We start from the raw sequence: 18106 nt of genomic DNA on the forward strand, positions 1-18106 counted from the left end.
GACTTGATTTGTGATCTCTTCCTTTGCAGACGGAGATTGCAAAGAGACTGAACACAATTCTAGCCCAGATCATGCCTTTCCTGTCACAGGAGGTAAGATCTTCTGTTTCCTCCTCTTCTTCTCTGGGCAGCCCCGTGTGGCCAGGTCTCCTACAGTCTAAGCCCAGCCCTTTCTGTCATACTGATCTAGCTGGTAGGACTGGCAAGCCTTCTCCAGCTGATCTGAGGGCACAGGTCACATCACAGGGACCATGTGCTCCTTTTTCAATGGGAGAATGGTCCTAAGTCCAGGGAGGAGGATCTTGGTCTTCATCTACAATTATGATGGCTACCATGCCCGCACACACTTCATCATTGGCCTCTGCTTTCCTGGGAAGAGTCCCTATACCTGGTTCAAGTAAGGCTGGTTGGTGCCAAAGGTCAGACCCTGTGTGGGGTGCTTGCTCCGCAGGTGCCAGGTGCTCTCCAAAAGCATGGCATGGAAGTCTTGTCACTAAGTACCCTTTAAGAGAGAGAATCCCCCACCCTCCCTCAGCCCTTCAGTGGAAGCAAGGATGGGACTCTGGAGCATTTTGAAGGAAATACTTCCAAAGAGATGCCAGAGGTACCAGCTGATGAACTGAGCTCATTGACCCTGTTTTTGTCCATCTGATTCCGCTCCAATACAGACGGGCAGGGTCAGGACCCACCCACCCTCGCCTCACCTTGGTAGATCCCTAGTGGAGCTCTGGATCTGAGGTAGTGATCTGAAATCGTTACCAGGATCTGATTAAATAAATCTAAGAATTTGGTATGATTGGTGCTATCTCATAGCTTTTTTAATGATAGACATCGGTTTTTTAGGAGCAGATTTAGGTTTGGCAGACAAGGTTGAGTGGAAAGTACAAAGGTTTCCCAAAGCCTCCCGCACCAGGGTGGAGTGTCTATTACAATCTGGAGTCCACACCAACGCGTCATTATATTCAGAAGTCTCGAGACTACGTTAGAATTCCTTTGGCCATTTTCACTTTCTCTTTGTAGCTCGACTCTCTGGTCTTTCTTTTGGTAGCCAGCCATAGCCTTTGAATGTAAATCCCTCATGTTCTGCTTAATTTTGACTAACCACTGTAGGAGAACGTACACTGTCCTGTGTGATTACAGTAATGGTACCATACCTAGAAAATAATCACTCCAGTAGGTAACACCCCGCTCATGTTCACATTGCTCGGAACAAACTTCCTGTGTGTGAGGTTGAGGGGATCATGGATCAGCAGCTGTACTTGATAAAGATTTATTTATTTTATGTATATGAGTGTTCTATCTGCATTTACACCTGCCAGAAGAGGGAATCAGTTCGCATTATAGATGGTTGTGAGCCACCATGTGGTTGCTGGGAATTGAACTCATGACCTTTGGAAGAGCAGACAGTGCTCTTAACCACCGAGCCATCTCTGCAGCCCCTCATCTCTGTTTCCTTAGAAAATAGTACGTGCCCATTGGAAAGAGCGATAGACGAGGCTGACGTCACCCATCATCCGTGTCCTGGGCCTGTTGAGGGTGGCCACACCTTGACCATACACTTTATTTCCCCAGCATCAGCAGCAGGTGGCGCAGGCAGTGGAACGCGCCAAACAGGTCACCATGACGGAGCTGAACGCCATCATCGGGGTACGTGGACTCCCCAATCTGCCTCTCACCGTGTGTATAGCCCTTTTATTCCTCTCATTTACCATGAGCAGAGATGAACTCTGATCTTAGGTACTCTCAAAGAATGGCAGCCCCAGGGCCCACGGCTTCCCTAGGATATATTGGGGCTGTTTACACAATGGCTCTGCCACATTGCCTCCTAGTCCCCAAACTAAAGAAATACCAGACACACCTTGAGGCCACCTATAACTTTTTTTTTAGCTTCCACGTTCCTTGGCATCTGGTGTCCCTGACTTCCGGAAGGTACTGATCAGTACCTGGCTGCTGCCTCCCTCCTTCCTCTCCCAGGCTGGGCTGCCCTTCTTTGACCTCCTGGGATCAGAACCATCTCTGCTGTTTATTGATGTGCACCGTGCTGTGCCAGTTTTGGGGGTTGGGGTCTTGCTGGTTCATGTGCTGGGCTGCATGGCTGAGCACTCTTCAAAGGTCCTTGTGAATTTCAGCTGTATACCTGGATGGAACCTTCTAGAAGAAGCTCCTTCTCATCCCTAAACACAGGAGCACACATCCCACAGTGCTCTGTGGAGAGAAAGGAAAGGGTAGGCTAGTTCACCTTTCTAGGCCTTCCCAGCGTCAGTGTGTCAGGAGACACGAGCGACAAACCCCTCAGGTTTATCAGAACGCATGGTTCCAGAGTTCTTTGGCAATGGCCGTTCAATGGGTTCCTTCTAGTGTTAGTCCGTGTTCGAGTTTTGGGGGAAAGTTTAAGCCTCCCTTAATCCTTGGTGTTGAGGGGAGAATCACCTGCCTGCTGCGTGGGAAGGGCAAGAAGCTTGGTGCTGGGAGGCAGCAGCCTAGGGAGAGAAGCCGTGATATTGTAAAGCTTGAAGTATAGCCTGTGATCATCTGGCTCAGGGTTCTCTTTTTAAGAGAGATTTTTAAAAATTTACTCTCTGATAATGTTATCATACATACAGTGTAGGCTGATCCTGTTTACCCCTACTACCCTCTTCACGTGTGTTGTGAGAGGATGATACACTGGAGCCAGTGGTCTTCCACCATATGGGATCCTGTGATCAGACTCTGTTGTCAGGCTTGGCAGGAAGCATTTCACCACTGAACCGCCTCCCTGCTCCTCCCCCATTGTCCAATTGTATCTTCTCTCTCCTTTTGAACCCCTTCTTCCCAAAAGTCCCTTTTTTGCTGAGTTTGATTAGAGTTTCCTAATTAAACTGCGTGGGGTGGGGGTGGGGTGGTATTGGAACAAAGAGCCTAGTTAATTCTTTGTTGCCCTGTGCAACAGCCTTGCTCTGCACCCACCGGGTGTCTGCACTCAGAATGTCTCCAGATATTGCCTATATCTACATGGGCAACAGCGTCTCTGGTTGAGAACCGCTGCCATAGCACAAACCCTTCTCACCCGCTCCTTGTCTGCCTTCCCTTAGGCCTCTCCTTCAGGTGTCCAGGGCAAGCTCTTTCACCAGTCAATATCCTTGTCTGCCTTCCCTTAGGCCTCTCCTTCAGGTGTCCAGGGCAAGCTCTTTCACCAGTCAATAGGGGCTACAGTCTGGGCCCTTCTCCTCTCATTCTTTGGAATTAAAATCCACATATGAAAATTCTTTTTAAAGAGTAAAGTTGGGAAGCAGTGCTCACAGCTGGATCAGCTCCAGTTCCTTTAAGTAGCGCTTAGGAAGCTACAAGTTAGGTCAAGGCAGCCCCAGGCAGATATTGGAATTCAATTAAAGCCCACGAGTGGGGCCTGTGACCCCCATTTTCAAGGTAATTGCTTCTTGGGCTCTGAGTGAATGCGGCCGTCGCCCTGTCATTAGGCAGGCAGCCGTCTAATCGCTGTGCGCCTGACAGAGCCTCACCAGGCAGGAACTGCCAGCAGCTGGGGCGCACCGGGGCTGGGGAGCTGTGCTTGACTGCCCTCCAGCGAGGGTCTTCCCGCTTTTCTCCTGGAGGACAGAGGGAGCCACCCTGCTGAGATGAGGGCACAGGCAGGCCCATGCCCCAGTCGTGATTTCCTCGGAAAGGTTTCTACTGGCACACCTGCTCCAGTTGGCTGGTTGTGGCCTCCTGATGTGGAGTTGGAGCGTGAGGTCTCCACTTAGCTGGGCCACTAGCAGTATCTGGGGCCTGGGTGCAGCCAGAGGGTGTCACAGTGCTGCACTCTTCCAGGGGGGGACTCCTGAGATGGCAGGCCGGGGTTGAGAAGGTCCCTGGAGAGCAGAGAGGAAGGACAGCTGAAAGGACCTGGGCTGCTGGCCACTCACTGCCCCTCAAACTCCTAGTTGGCCCTTAGGGAACTCGTGTCTCTTTGGGGGAAGGTGGGGTTAGAGATGGAGTCCCTTTCCAGAACTTGGCTCTGTACCAGATTCTGTGGTAAACTAAGGCCTTTGCCTAGGAGGTGGTGGGCTCTCGGCTACTTGTTCTAGATTGCCTGAAAATTATTTAGGGGGTGGTGTGTGCTGACTTGGTATTTTTCCGTAGAGGAAAGAAGAGAGGACAAGTCCTAGACAGTGCAGAGATGTGGAAAGCTGCCGCAGGGCTTCCTGTCTGCTGCTTCAGGAGGAGGCTGAGAGAGATGGCTGAGCGGGAGTCAAGTGGTAGAACTTCAGGGAAAGGAGGATGGAGAGGCTCCTTAGCATCAGCTGCTTTAGCCCAGAGGCTGAGGTGAGGCAGGGGAATGCCAAGTTGGTATCCTGGCTCAGATTTCTTTTGCATAGAGGAGTTACTTGGCCCTTATGGCTGTCCCCTCTGTGAAATGGAGATAGTGAAGATCATTGTGACCTCTAAAACATACCGCCAAGCCCAGAAGCTAATCCTGCAGGAAATCTTGGGCACAGGAAGCCTTGGGTACCCACAGAGCTGTTTGAAAGACCTGTTCTTCCCCTTCTTGATGGTCGAGTTATCCTGTGTTACTGGGACCCTATCTGTGTCCTCTGGTGCAGCTCTTGGCCCATTTGGCTCTAGAATTGGAGCGGTTAGACAATGTCCCTAAGTTTAACCCAAATTATGAACCTCAGAACTGCAGCATCTGATCAACGAGCAGAGGCATGAAGTGTGAGGTGTGTAATAGGTTACTCTTACTCATCAGCCTCTGCTGTGAGCCATGCCTGCCAGTCCCAGACCATGGGCACTAGGTACCCAGGGATGGAGGGCACAGCAACCACCACCAGTGGACATGAGCTCTGGTGGGTTTGTGTTTTGTCATGAAATGTTTGAGGATGGAGAAGTGGATGTTCAGGAGTGTGCTTGGTTCTGGGCTTCTCAGGCCTTTTGGGGTTAAGGGCAGAAGGGAGAATCACAGGCTTCCTTCTCACAGATTGAGAAGAGACAGCCAGTATTAGGAGGAACAGTAAAATGTGGAGGCGGGTAGCCGTTGATGACATTTCTTTATCACCGAGAAAGCTTCCAGTTGAAAGCATCATGGCCCTCCAACTCAGACCAAACAATATCTTGAGGACTTTGTGCTCTGAAGCCAGGGGACAGCATTCAAAGGACAGACAGAAATATATCCTGAGGGATGGCTACATCCTGCTTGCCTGCCGAAGGAAGTGACAATGGGCTATACTCCTATTTATCTTCGAGTCAGATCATTGCCAGCTGCTCCTTCCCCATCAAGGAGAGAACCTGGCTTCACTCTGCATTGCCACCAAGACCCCTGCTGGCAGGCCCCCACCCAGGTCATGTAACAGTGTGGTCAGCAAGAGCCCGGGCATCCTGCATCTGTTCTCACCTTGTGGAAGAATTTACAGCTTGGCTTTTCTTCTGTCAAGCTCTGCAGTCTTCTGTGTCGGGCTCCCATGGTACCTCCAGACCACCCCAGGAGACCACGGGGCGTCTTCTGGCTGTGAAGAACCAGTTGCTCATCTCCTTCAAGATGAGAAATGCCCATTTTGCATGGAATCTCCCTTGCCTCTGTTGCAGGGGATACCCCTTGCTGAGACACAGAGGCTGAGGAGCACTGTGACAGTCTTGGAAAGCAGTCATGTTGGCTGAGTGGCTGCCTCTGCCTTTGTCCCATGTTTCTGCTGTGGATTTACCAGTGGCTGTGGGGGAAACAGGACGCCTGTGTAACCTCATTGACACCTCTACCTGGGCCTCTGAGGCCGAATCCGCCATCTTTGGATAATGCTCTCCGCTGACTCGTTTCCCCACCTCTGCTGCTAACCTTCTCCAACATTTCGCTGACTCACCCAGGGGATGGGTAGAAGGATGTCCCTGGATTGTTGGAGATGTTGGAAGGATAACACGACAGCCTTGTCTTCCTGCTTAAAGGCAGTGGTGAGGATTACGCCTATCTGCTCAGGCCGCCTACACTCTGAATTTGCTTTTACGTGGATTACTGTGAGTTCTGCACGGCGCAGGAAACTGGGGCCCAGAGGGGTCAGGTGATTTGTCCAGGGACTCATTGCTGGCAAAGGATGGAGCTGGCGGGCCCACCCTCAGCTGCTCTGCCTGGCTCCAGGTCTGAGGTTTCAAAACTGGGAAAGGAAATTTCCTTCTGACCAGAAGAGTGGGAAGGCAGTCGGTTTGGACTGGGCAGAGGGAGAGGAGACCTTTCAGGAAGGGACGCATCTTTCGTAGACCCACAGTCTTTGGTTATCCACACTCGGAGTCTTGCGTATCTGTAGCAGCAACACCCTGCTTTGTCTCCTTAAGGAGTCGTGTCTTGCCTGTTCCTCCACACTGCAGTGTGGCTCAAGGACCCAAGTTCTTACTTCCAGGGTTTATTAAGTAACTACCATCAGCAGAAGTAAAGGGCTTCCCAGCCAGGTGTTTAAAACAACTGGGCCCCAGTGGCAATTCTCTGTGACCTGGTGTCCGGACAAAGCTGTGTGGTCCAGCCATGCCATGGGATAGTAAATAGTCATGTGTGGTCCAACCATGCCATGGAATAGTAAATAGTCATGCAAAAGGAAAGTCAATTTTTCCCCCCAGAACACTTTTTAAATCGGGTCATAGAACAGTGTGGTCAACGAGGTCATTTGTGAAGAATTGCACAGGAAAATTGTAGATCTGAAAAATCTAGATTATAGATTGACAGACAAGTGGTGTCTTGTGAGGGTGTGATGAATGGGGAACTTATCAAAAGAACAAAACTTAAATCTTAATTTTTTTTTCCTCCAATAAGCCTGTGTTATTTTTGTGATAAGATGTTAAAATACCATTTTCTTTGAAAGGGAAGGTGGGGGAGCTGTGTTTAGCTCCCATCTGAGAGGCATCCAGTCCTAGCTGAGAGGATTGGAGGTCTACCTGGCACCCCTGTGATTCTACTCCAAGAGCTCCCTTGACTTAGGTCTGTCTGTGTGGGTCACATCACTAACACCAGTGGCCACCAAGAGCTTGCACAAGTGCCTAGAAGTGAGGGTTCACCTCACGTCCTTTTTGGTCGGGCAATGGCTGTGGGGGCCAACCCTACAAAGAGAGCTAAGAGATGGAGCCTTTTGAAGGGAGAGTTAGATCAGCGGTTTGTAGCTTGGTTGAGGGGCGCGTAGAAGCCTTTGATCCTTGACCAGGCATCTGTAGGGATTCCCTGGGTCCCCTGAGTTTGAGCCACTGTTTCACAGTGACTTCAAAGCCAGAGAGAGGAGGTCCAAGCTCTGTCAGCCCACGGTCGCCATGTCTTGACTTAGCACCTCATTGCTATATCTCGCTCACCTCCTCTCTCTTGCTTTGGAGTTCTTTGGAACACTCTGTAGATGATGTTAGTGGTTGACAGACAGGAATCCAAATCCCGTTTTGGCATAATGGGACTTGGGCTGCCCACTCCAGTGCATGCCTGTGTCACTTTGCTGCCTGTAAAGTGGGCACAACCCTTCCTTCACAGGCTGTCAGAATTACAGGGTGTGTTTGGACAGTGCCCAGGGATTTATATGTACATACAGGTGGCATTGGTCCCTTTCTCTTGGGCTAGTGGAGAGAAAAAGATGTGTACATGGATGGAGACAAGCATACCCAATGCCCCAGCCAGGCCCAAGAAATATATTCATGTCTAAGAAATATTTGATACCATATAGCCTGTGCCACAATGCCAGTGGTTCTTGGCACTCTTATGAATAAGGGGCCATTTCTGTCTTGGCTCCTGGGGGAGCATTGAACCCTCAGAGCTAGGAACTTAGGCAGGGGAGCAGAATGGGATGGGAGCCTTGAGGTTGGCAGTGGGAAACGGTGTCAGGAAGCAGAGTCCTGGGCTAGGTGTGGGAGGAATGGGAGAATGGCTGTTTCTGTGTGTGGCTGGGAGTACTGAGGTTGTTAGAACAGTGGGAGAGGCCTGTGAGAACCCTGTAGAAATGCCAGCGACTGCCATGAAGCCCATTGAGCGGTGGCTGTGTGCCTAAGCCAACATTACCTTACCATAGTCACCTACAGTAGATGCTGCCTCCCTGCTTAAAGCAGATGAGGAAATTTGAAGCTTATGGAGTGTCTGCTCCAGCCATGCAGATACTAAGTGCCAGAATCAGGACTAGGATCCTGGCCCATCTGGTTTCAGGGCTCTGCTCTTCCCAGTTCTGTGTTCTCTCTACTTCGATGGCCAAAGACATCAGCTTTCATCCCACCAGTCATACCTCTGCTCTGGCCTACCCTGTCCTGACTCCATAAACCAGGCTTCAGCTTCTTCAGAAACCGGATCAGGGAGGCTTTCCCCAGGTTCCAGCTCTGGGCGGGAGGCTCTGGCTGCTGATGTTAAAGGCATGTACGCATGAGCTATGAGCTTAAAAGTGGATTCCTCTCTGTTGAAAGGAAGTCCTAGTGACCGTGTGAGTTTTAGATGCATGCAATATTTATCTTGGGATTGGAAACAGGCATGGGAAACTGGAGCTGGGGGATGACGCTTGAAGACATGAATCTACGTTGCAGTCCATTAACAGATTTTGTTGAGCAAGATGAGCACGTGGGCTGAGGGGCAAGTTGTGGTATTTTGCTTATTTTGCTTCCCAGTGGAGGAGCGATGGGGAGCGGCAGAGGTGGCCCATCCTCTGCCCTGTCCGACCTGTCATCACTTACCACTAACTTCATTGCAGCAGCAGCAACTCCAGGCACAGCACCTCTCCCATGCCACGCATGGTCCCCCGGTCCAGCTGCCACCCCACCCGTCAGGCCTCCAACCTCCTGGGATCCCCCCAGTGACAGGAAGCAGCTCCGGGCTGCTGGCACTTGGTGCCCTGGGCAGCCAGGCCCACTTGGCGGTGAAGGATGAGAAGAACCACCATGAGCTGGATCACAGAGGTGTGGCGCTGGGTGGGCTGGGGTGGGCGGAGTGGGAAGGAAGGGGCTGGACGACACGCCGTGAACGGACATGGCAAGTGCTGTCGCCTCCAGTCTGGGGTCAGCTAAGACTTGGATCCATCCGTTGAGTCCTGAGTTCAGGGAAGTGCTGCCGTCTCCGATTTAGACCTGCCCTGGAGGTAGTCAATCTAGAACAGCCTGCATCTTCCGAGTAAGGGCCCTGCCTGTTCTTTAGCACCAGTCCAGCATGTGTTTCAGGGTGTTTTTGTGACTGGTTGGAGGTCCTTTCTTCTCAAAAGAGCTTGAGCTGGTGCCGTATTGTGGCCTTTTCTTGCTCTCTTCCTGTATCTCGCTATCATTGGCCAGGTTTCTGGCAATGCAGAAAGCTTCCGAGAGGTAAACAGTTGGTGCTCCAGCACTGCTGGGGTGTCGCTCAGTGCTTGCTGAGCATGCCCGAGCCCCGAGTTCATTCCTTGGCACTGTGTAAACCAGGGGTGGTATGGTAGTGCATGCTTGTAAGACCAGCCTTAGGAGATGAAGGCAGAAGGCAAAGGTTTGTGGTAATTCTCAGCTGTCTAGTGAGTTCAGGGTCAGCCCAGGGCATTTGAGACACTGTCTCAGACTAGTTAATGGACCATCTTTAAGTGCAGGTCTCAGGAATACTCTAGCAGAGAGGTGATGAGAAAGGTGAAGAATTCGAACTTTTGCCCCGCTCCTCTTAAGACCCAGAAAATATGACTTATTGGGGCTCAGGAGGACAGCGGAGGAAGAAAGGAGCTGGACCCTTGCAGCTCCTTAGTGAAGTTGGCAGCTTGTCCTTTCGGTTGGCTTTTAGGTACTTAGTAGGCCATTTAGCCAAGCAACCAGGGACTTTGAGGGAGGACTTCCCATCCAAGCCCTCGTCCATTCTGTATTGTAGGAGCCAGAGGCCAACTGTTTTGTCCCTGGCAGTGAAGGGGAGGACAGTGGGAACTGCTGCTTAGCAGGACTGGTACAACCAGGGGCCTAAGCTTCTGGGGGTCTTTTTGGCAAGAAACAGAGTAAAAGTCATTTTCAAATTTCATTGTGCTTTTTAAAGCAACAACCTTCCTGCTCCTAGCTCCTGCTTGTGATTTCAGAAAGTACAGTGCAAAGCAAACCAAGGGAGAAGCAGGCTAATGAATGGCCTGGGTCCCAGGCCATGCTGGGGACTGATGGGAGGGCACCGCTGGAGTTAATTGGGATGCCTGATTTCCAGACTGAGAACTGTCACATAAAGGACCTATCTTCGCTGCACCCAGGGACCTAGCTCCAGGATAACCAGTGAGAGGTGGCTTTAACAAATCACAAAAGTTAGCAGGACTGAGAGTGACTTTTTTTTTTTCTTTTTTTTTTTTTTTTCTTCTCCTTTCTTTTTCCTTGGGGGTCCTGACCCTCCTCCTGTCCTGGCCTTCCTGCCCCACAGAGAGAGAGTCCAGTGCGGTAAGTGTGGGTGCTCTGGATCTTGGTGTAGGGGTGGGTATGGGAGGAGGGTGGGTCTGTGTGGAGGCTTGCCATTAGAACTACAAGCCTGGCGGGTAGCCTTTGCTGCCCACAGCTAACCCCAGAGTTTCCCATCCTGCTATGTGGGTAGGTGCTGGGGTTTTTATTTATCATTTGTTTATGTGTGCCCACAGCTGGAAGACCTGGCTTCAGGGCTGATGTGTAGCTGACCATCTCCATTTAGATCTAGGGTAGTTGTTATCTGTCGAAATGTAGGAGTTGCTGTTCTGTTGAGTGACCTTCAGTTAGGGAAGCCCGCTAGCTCTGGGTGCTTGCCTGTGTGACCTCTAAGTCCCCTCGAAGAAGTGGCCAGCTGAAGCCCTCAGCGCCACATCTTCAAGGGGCTTTTGGAGTCATTTGGCTAAGTAAGCCCAGGACTCCAAATGTTCTGTACCTAATGCTGGGCCTATGGTTCATCAACCAGGTTGGATGCCTGTTTCCAGCATAATCCTGAACCCTCCTTCTTTAAAATGCCTGAGGTTTCTCCCTGTTCTGCCCTTCTACTCAGTTTAAGAAAGTGCTAGCAATCAGGCATTAAGGCCAGGCCGCCTGCATGTCTGCCAGCTCAGAGATTTGCTGTAAATCTTTCTGATCACACAGAGGCTCCGAGGTTCTGTTTCAAGTGAATAAGCTCTCTGAATAAGCGCAGTGGAGTCTGGATAAAAAAAAAAAAATCCTCCAGCGATTAGCAGAGCTATTTTATTCCTCATCGCCATGCTTGTATCCGGGACCATCTTAATCTGCTCAGATGGCTTTCGTTATTACCTCATGTTAAGTAGGACTTGGAATGTCAGGCCGTTAACTAGCCATCCAGGAAGCAGCCTCCTCTTGAAGCTTCCTCGGCCTGACCTGCCTTCCTTTCCCATCCCTCCCTCCACCCAGACTGTTTTCAAACCTCCCATTAGTATGAACCAGTCTCTTCCTGCCCTGTCTCCCTACGTGCTCAGAAATCCAGGTCCCTGCTTGGGCTCAGGAATGGCTAGGCACAGAAGAAAGAAGTGATTAAAGCCGAAAATCCATTTTGATTGCTTTGGTGTTGATCCCTAAATGGTAGCTTTTTTTTTTTTTTTTAAGAGGCAATGTGCCTGCATAGAAGTAGTAGGGCTAGAACAGGTATGTCTGTGTTGTGCCCCTCCCCCAACTCCAGTCTCAGCCTTCTGAGAGGTTGTGTCTTGACCTCTGAGCCTTGGTTTCCTTATGCATACCATGGGAATTAGCCTGCCCAGACAGCTTCTTAGCTTCGCCAGTACGACGCCTTGAAGCGGGACTCATTCCTTGGTCTGCAGGGCCCTTCCCCAGGAAGTGGGTATTTGGCACCCAGCACCCTCTTCTTCGTACCTGTTCACTTGGCTTTGTGCTCCATGTTGAAAGCTTTCTGTTAGGGACCCAGGGGGACCCCCAAGCTCTCCGCCCTTCACCCTATAATGCTCCTTGGCATCCTAGCTTGGCGGACTCAACACAGGGACTGGAAAATGAACGGGGAAGAATCTCATGCCATCCTAGGGCTGGGCAGCTCAGGAGTGGGGGACTGAGAGCTGCCTCCTCCCAGCCACGGTGTCGGATGGTGGAGATTGAAATAATCAGCCTCAGGAAAACAGGTTGTCAACAGTCCAGGCCTCCGGCAGGAAGGACAAGGCTGTGTCAAAGAGGGGAGGGGGCCGGGTGGACAGGCTGGAAGCTGTCCCAGAGGGGATAGTCTGGAGTCCAATTAGAGGTAGCTTCATTCATATTTCCTTGCCTAGCTGAAGCAATAAAAAATACTTAGTTTTCTGGCCGTCTGCCAACCAGAGGCGGGCTGGATCGATGCCGCTAAATGCCTGACATGACTCTCCTGGTAGCGGCAAGGGTTTTCAGCCTGACTGCATGAGAAGAAAGAGTTCCCTGTTCTCGCGCTGGGTCGCAAGGAGAAACACGAGCAGCCACCCTGTCCCCTCCCTCTCTCCATCACCCACCCGCGCAGGGGCAGCCAGCCTGAGGGGCTGGAAGCATTTCTGCTTAGCACGGGGTGGCCGCCACCATCAGAGGAAATGAAATGAAATGACGGTGATTCTTTTTTTTTTTTTTTCCTGCCTGTGCTTGCAGCAACTAATTGAATTGCGGCTGTGCGCGCATCACCGCCGCTCGCCCGGCTGCGGGGAAGGTTGAGCTGCAGTTCCATTATAACCTCCATTTTTTTTCTTCAAGGCTTGATAACTCTGCCATTTTAATTTGCTTCAGGCAGAAACTTGGCAGGGAAGGGCTGCCCAGAAAACCGGCTTAGGAAAGGAAATTAAGTTCTGCAGCTGGCTCCCTCCCGCACCATTCCCCCAAACCCATCCACCTGCTGGCCACCCCCATTCCCTCTCAGTGAACCCCATCCCAGGGCCATCATTGGCCTCTAGTAAAATAGGGAAAGGAGAAGTGAAGGATTACCCTCCTTGCCTTCAGTGCCCTTCTTTGTGAGCAGGTTTTGCTGTATGTTCCCACATGACTCAACCATGCATCTTTAGCCTGCCTACATCTGTGGACTTGTGGCCACTCTCTTCCCTATATAGCTGGACCGGGAGTCTCTTACTTATCCCATCACTCCAGACGTTAGCATCAGTCTGAACACGGGCAGGTTTATCAGTTACTTTTCTTACTGTGATGAGGAAGGGCTGTTTGGCTCATGGTTTGAGGTGGTACAGTCCACGATGGCTACAGGAGCTTGTGGCTGGGGCGGGGAGCAGGAGTGTAAGGCAGCTGCTTACATCATGGTCACACTTAGGAAGAAGCTGGGATGGACCAGAGTTTGGCTGTAATCTTCTGTGGCCTTGTGTCTGCCAGCCAGACCCCAGAAGATTCCAAGACCTCCCCAGAACAGTGCCGTGGGCTGGGAGCAAGCATGCCAGAGGCTCGCTCTCCCAGTACACAGCTGCAGGACACTGCCCTTTGAGCCTCCCTGCTCCACACCAGCCTCAGATTTTCCTCTTTCTCACACCTGTCATGCCTAGGGATTTTCCTCTGTCCCTCCATAGCACAAGAAGACCTGAGAAGCGCACTGCTCTTCCCAGCAGGGAGCCTCTGGGTTTCCTTAGGGCTGCCTTCTGCCGCAGACCTTAGATCGGTCTGCACCCACACAGGCCCCTGCTCTCTAGCTTTTATTAGTGCTCTGTGCAGTATGACTTTGAGCATGGAGTTTTGATGCCAAGATCCTTTTCTTCCAGAACAATTCCGTGTCGCCCTCAGAAAGCCTTCGGGCCAGTGAGAAGCACCGGGGCTCTGCAGACTACAGCATGGAAGCCAAGAAGCGGAAAGCAGAGGAGAAAGATAGTCTGAGCCGATACGTATGTAGGGGTTAGCATGTGGCTTCACTGGATAGGGCTGTGTGCTGGCTATGGCCTCAAGTCTGGCAGTTGAGTTCTGAGTCTGAGCAGGGCCCAGAGGGAGGTTCATATGTCCTGTGGTCAGGTGAGCCATTGGGAGAGAAATGGACAGGGAATTTGTTCCAGCCTGTGCAATCTGGAGAGAAGGTTCTTGTAGAAAGTTACCTACTGTACCCTTGCTCCAAGGGAGTGCCCTGGTACCCTCCAGCACGAGCCCCACAGTCTCCATAGCCCACCCCTGGCAAGTAGACACAGCTGTAACAACCTGCTTGCATGACCTTGACCTGTGAGATCCCTGTGGGAGCATGGCTACGTGTGCCACATTGCCATATTAAACAGAGGTGAGGTCTAAGACTAGAGGGGCTCTTACCAAGCCTTCTTTGGCCATCCTGGCTGTCCTTGCCTCTTGGCATGTTACACAAAGCCCAGCTGTGCTAAGAAGTGAAATTAGTCACCCGCCCCTGAGTGATGGGAGTGCCTTATGAATGACTGTAGCTTAAATACCGGCTGGGAAGGAGGTTCTGGCTGTGGAAAGCTCTGGACTGTGATAATGAGGCTGCTTAGAAACCCCAGGGCCCCAGAAGCTCACTAGAAAGAACCCAGGAGGAAGGCCAGTTCCTGCTGGGGTGCTGCATATAGAAGGCAGAGGGCAAAACAGAGACAGCATGGATTTGGGGGTTTGGCCAGGGAAGGAGTTGGGATGGAAAGTTGGGCTTCAGCAGATTGGGGGTCAACACAGGTTCTTACTGGCTGTCTGCCTGCCCTTTTGCTTATAGGACAGTGATGGGGACAAGAGTGATGATCTGGTGGTGGACGTCTCCAATGAGGTAAGGGCAGGCCCTGGTTGTAGGGAGGCCCCTGGATGGGGCGGTTTGGAACAAATCTTCTGTAGCTGAGGTTTCTGCTGCCGAGCTAGGCAGTGGAGCGTCAGGGAAGCAGGAGGACAGGTGGGGCTTTGCTTACATGGCTGTTTCCTATGTGGGTGCTGAAAGGTCCATGTAGCAGCAGTCTTTGGTTCCCAAAGTTTTCTAGGTGGCCCTGTCCTCTCTCCAGGGTTGGAGAGTATGAGTCACTGGGGAAAATCTCCAATAAGGCTCTATACAACCCTGGCCAGTTAATGTTCTGGGCTTGTGTGTGACCTGGGGCAGGCCCTGCTTCTAGGCCCTCGTTCATCCCACATGTGAGGTGGAGGGCTCGGGCTCTGTGTTAAGAGCTAATGGTCCACCACCAGTGTCCTCTGCCTTCCTGCTTGCCAGGGCAGGGGACACCTGCTTGCAGCTTAAGAAGCGCTCTGTAACACTTGTGTTTTCAGGACCCAGCGACACCCCGGGTGAGCCCAGCACACTCCCCTCCTGAAAATGGGCTGGACAAAGCCCGTGGCCTGAAGAAAGACGCCCCCACCAGCCCGGCCTCCGTGGCTTCCTCTAGCAGCACACCTTCCTCCAAGACAAAAGACCTTGGTCATGTATGTGGGCTCTGCTCTGGCAGCTTACAGAGGTGGGGAGGGGAGGGAGGACGCTTGCAGGGTGGGCGTTGGATTGTGGAAAGAACACTGGGATTGGCTGCATCTAAATCATTAACCCATACTGGCTGAGCCTCTCACTGAATGCTTCAGAGCTTTGGTTTTTGCATCTTTAAATTAGAACCTTCACCACAGTCCCTGCCAAGGAGGGACTTCTGTTCAACCCATGCTTGGCTTCATGTGGGACCAGGGCTAGGCATTTTGCCCAGCTCTTGGGGGAAAGGAATCTTCATGGCGTCTCGTGGTCTCTGTGTCCTCCCTTCTCAGAATGACAAATCTTCCACACCTGGGCTCAAATCCAACACACCAACACCAAGAAATGATGCCCCAACTCCAGGCACCAGCACGACCCCAGGGCTCCGGTCAATGCCGGGCAAACCTCCAGGCATGGACCCGATAGGTATAATGGGTAGGCACCATGGGCCCAGGTCAATCTGATGGGAGAGGGGAGGATGGTCCCCTGGTCATGCTAGAGCCAAACAGATGGCCAAGAACATAGGAGTGTGTCCAAACTCGGGCTTCTTAGGTCTGCCTGGTGGTCTTTATTGCTTAAGGATATCAAAGCCTGGACCTTTGACAGTGGCGTGCCAGGGTTTATGAGGATCTTTGGCATTGGTATTTCAGAGTCTACAAGGCAGCTGCTGGGCCAGGCATGTGGGAAGAGCATATGACAGGAAAAGGCATCATTACCCTGGACCTGTGTCCACTTCTGCTGACGGTTTTGTGAGGGCCTGAGCCAGCCCTCTTCCCTGGGCCTTGGGCTGTCCTCTGAAAAGAAATGATCCCAACCTTGGGCTCTGAAGTCAGGAAGTCCGTTGGCTAGGTTCATTGTAGACCGCTTCAGAATGTAGGAGGGTTTGCCTCAGCCTTTTCCAGCAGAAAGGTGAGCCCACCCTCCCTGTTGCCTGCTCCCCACTGATGCCCACTTCTTCATTCGCAGCCTCCGCCCTGCGCACACCCATCTCCCTCACCAGCTCCTATGCAGCACCCTTTGCCATGATGAGCCACCATGAGATGAACGGCTCCCTCACCAGCCCAAGCGCCTACGCCAGCCTTCACAACATCCCACCCCAGATGAGTGCCGCCGCCGCTGCCGCCGCCGCCGCCTATGGCCGATCGCCAATGGTGAGCTTTGGAGCTGTACGTAGACCTTTTGGCTCCTTTTGGTGGTGGTGGAGGAGGTGGAGGTGGTGGAGGTGGAGGTGGTGGTGGTGGTGGTGGTGATGGAAGTGGAGGTGGTGGTGATGGAGGAGGTGGTGGAGGTGGAGGAGGTGGTGGAGGAGGTGATGGAGGTGGAGGAGGTGGTGGAGGTGGTGGAGGTGGAGGAGGTGGTGGAGGTGGAGGAGGTGGTGGTGGTGGAGGTGGTGGTGGTGGAGGTGGTGGAGGTGGTGGAGGTGGAGGTGGTGGAGGTGGTGGTGGTGGTGGTGGTGGTGGTGGTGACACTGGGCAGGAAGCGGGAGCTGGCAGGGTTGGATAATACGTGCCCCTGCATGCTGAAGGGGCCCCTGGGAGTGTCTTAGTCAGAGTTTCTATCACTGTGCTGAAACACCATGACCAAGAGCAACTTGGGGCTGGGAAGGGCTTATTTCACTCACAGTTCCATGTAGTATAGTTCATCATCAAAAGCAGAGAGGGCAAGAAATCATGCATGGCAGGAACCTGGACCACAGAGAGGTGCTCACTGGCTTGCTCTCAGGGTTTTGCCAGCCTTACAGAATCCAGAACCACCAGGCCAGGGATGGCCTCAGCCCACAGTAGGCTGGGTGGTCCTCCATCACTCACTAATTAAGAAAATGCCTTACAGTTGGATCTTATGGGGCATTTTCTCAGTTGAGGGCCCTCCTTTCTGATGACTCTAGCCTGCGTCAAGTTGACATAAAACTAGCCAGGACAGGTGTGGACAGCTGGTAGCTGCTCTGGAGAAGAGCATCTGTTTAGAAAGAGTTTACTTGGGGGGTGACAGTTCTGGGTTTCACTCCCACCTGCCTGTCAGTCTCAGATGACAGAACAAGGTCTCCCTCACGGCCCTTTCTAGTCTGAGACCTAAAGCTAATACCCTGAAAGGGAATAAGAGTCCCAGTAAGAGCTTACTGACACCTGGGCAGGTAGCAGGGGTTTGGGAGCTGGGGCTGGTAGTGACAGTTACTACAGACAAATAGGATTAAGGCTGGCAGAGGGGCCCTGGGTTTTCAGGACAGTTTTTTTCTGTTCTTCTCCCTGTACCTGGGGTGACCCCTCCACAGGCTTACAGCATACTCACGAAGGAGAGAAATGGGACAGGGTCTGTTCTGCCTGGCAGAGCAGAGGGGCACCGGCTGAGAGGTGGGGTTTAATATTGCCATCTAGTCTGGTACTGTCCTGGCAGAACACTTGGCCCTCCTGGCATCTGCCTTCTCTGGCATGGCTTTGCTCAGCAGTGCTGACATTTGATTCTGGAGAAGTCCTAGGGTGCAGCAGGCCCAGATGATGGTGGTCACGGGAACAGGATGATGGCAAACTGACTAGAGTCACTGTCCTTTCTTTCCAGGTTGGTTTCGACCCTCACCCTCCTATGCGGGCCACAGGCCTGCCCTCAAGTCTTGCTTCCATTCCTGGAGGGAAGCCGTAAGTGCTTGGCTGTTGTTCTTGCATGCTTCATGGCATAGACAAGGAAACGACCCCTGTTCATCCCCTGAACACAGGGTCCTGGCTGGATGTAGCACCCTCTAGGAAGGTGTCCTTTCCTCCAGAGACACAGAGATGAGGTCATGACCTAACGAAATCCATACCAAAAACCCCTCCACCAGGGGCGCTGAAGGACACCAAGGCCCAGGTTGTTGACTCTTGGAGGGTCAAAGTGCTTGTGAGCAGAGTGCGAG

The 18106-nt window shown here is 52.1% G+C and overlaps 1 protein-coding gene across 12 annotated transcripts in view; it reads left to right on the top strand.

Annotated features, from left to right (window-relative positions):
- Tle3 (TLE family member 3, transcriptional corepressor) overlaps window positions 1–18106 on the top strand; it is a 43668-nt gene that overhangs the window by 18910 nt on the left and 6652 nt on the right. Inside the window, exons 5-14 of one of the 12 annotated variants that reach the window (XM_021639949.2) lie at window positions 30–92; window positions 1572–1676; window positions 8657–8861; window positions 10306–10322; window positions 13568–13687; window positions 14503–14553; window positions 15039–15191; window positions 15516–15657; window positions 16189–16388; window positions 17776–17852. In XM_021639949.2, the coding sequence (XP_021495624.1) occupies window positions 30–92; window positions 1572–1676; window positions 8657–8861; window positions 10306–10322; window positions 13568–13687; window positions 14503–14553; window positions 15039–15191; window positions 15516–15657; window positions 16189–16388; window positions 17776–17852 (1133 nt within the window). The remainder of the gene's footprint in view (window positions 1–29; window positions 93–1571; window positions 1677–8656; window positions 8862–10305; window positions 10323–13567; window positions 13688–14502; window positions 14554–15038; window positions 15192–15515; window positions 15658–16188; window positions 16389–17775; window positions 17853–18106) is intronic. The other 11 variants (XM_021639950.2, XM_021639941.2, XM_021639940.2 and 8 more) reach the window with 11 other exon arrangements.

The sequence above is a fragment of the Meriones unguiculatus genome, chromosome 1, assembly GCF_030254825.1.
Source record: "Meriones unguiculatus strain TT.TT164.6M chromosome 1, Bangor_MerUng_6.1, whole genome shotgun sequence".
In the NCBI taxonomy this organism is placed as follows: Eukaryota; Metazoa; Chordata; class Mammalia; order Rodentia; family Muridae; genus Meriones; species Meriones unguiculatus.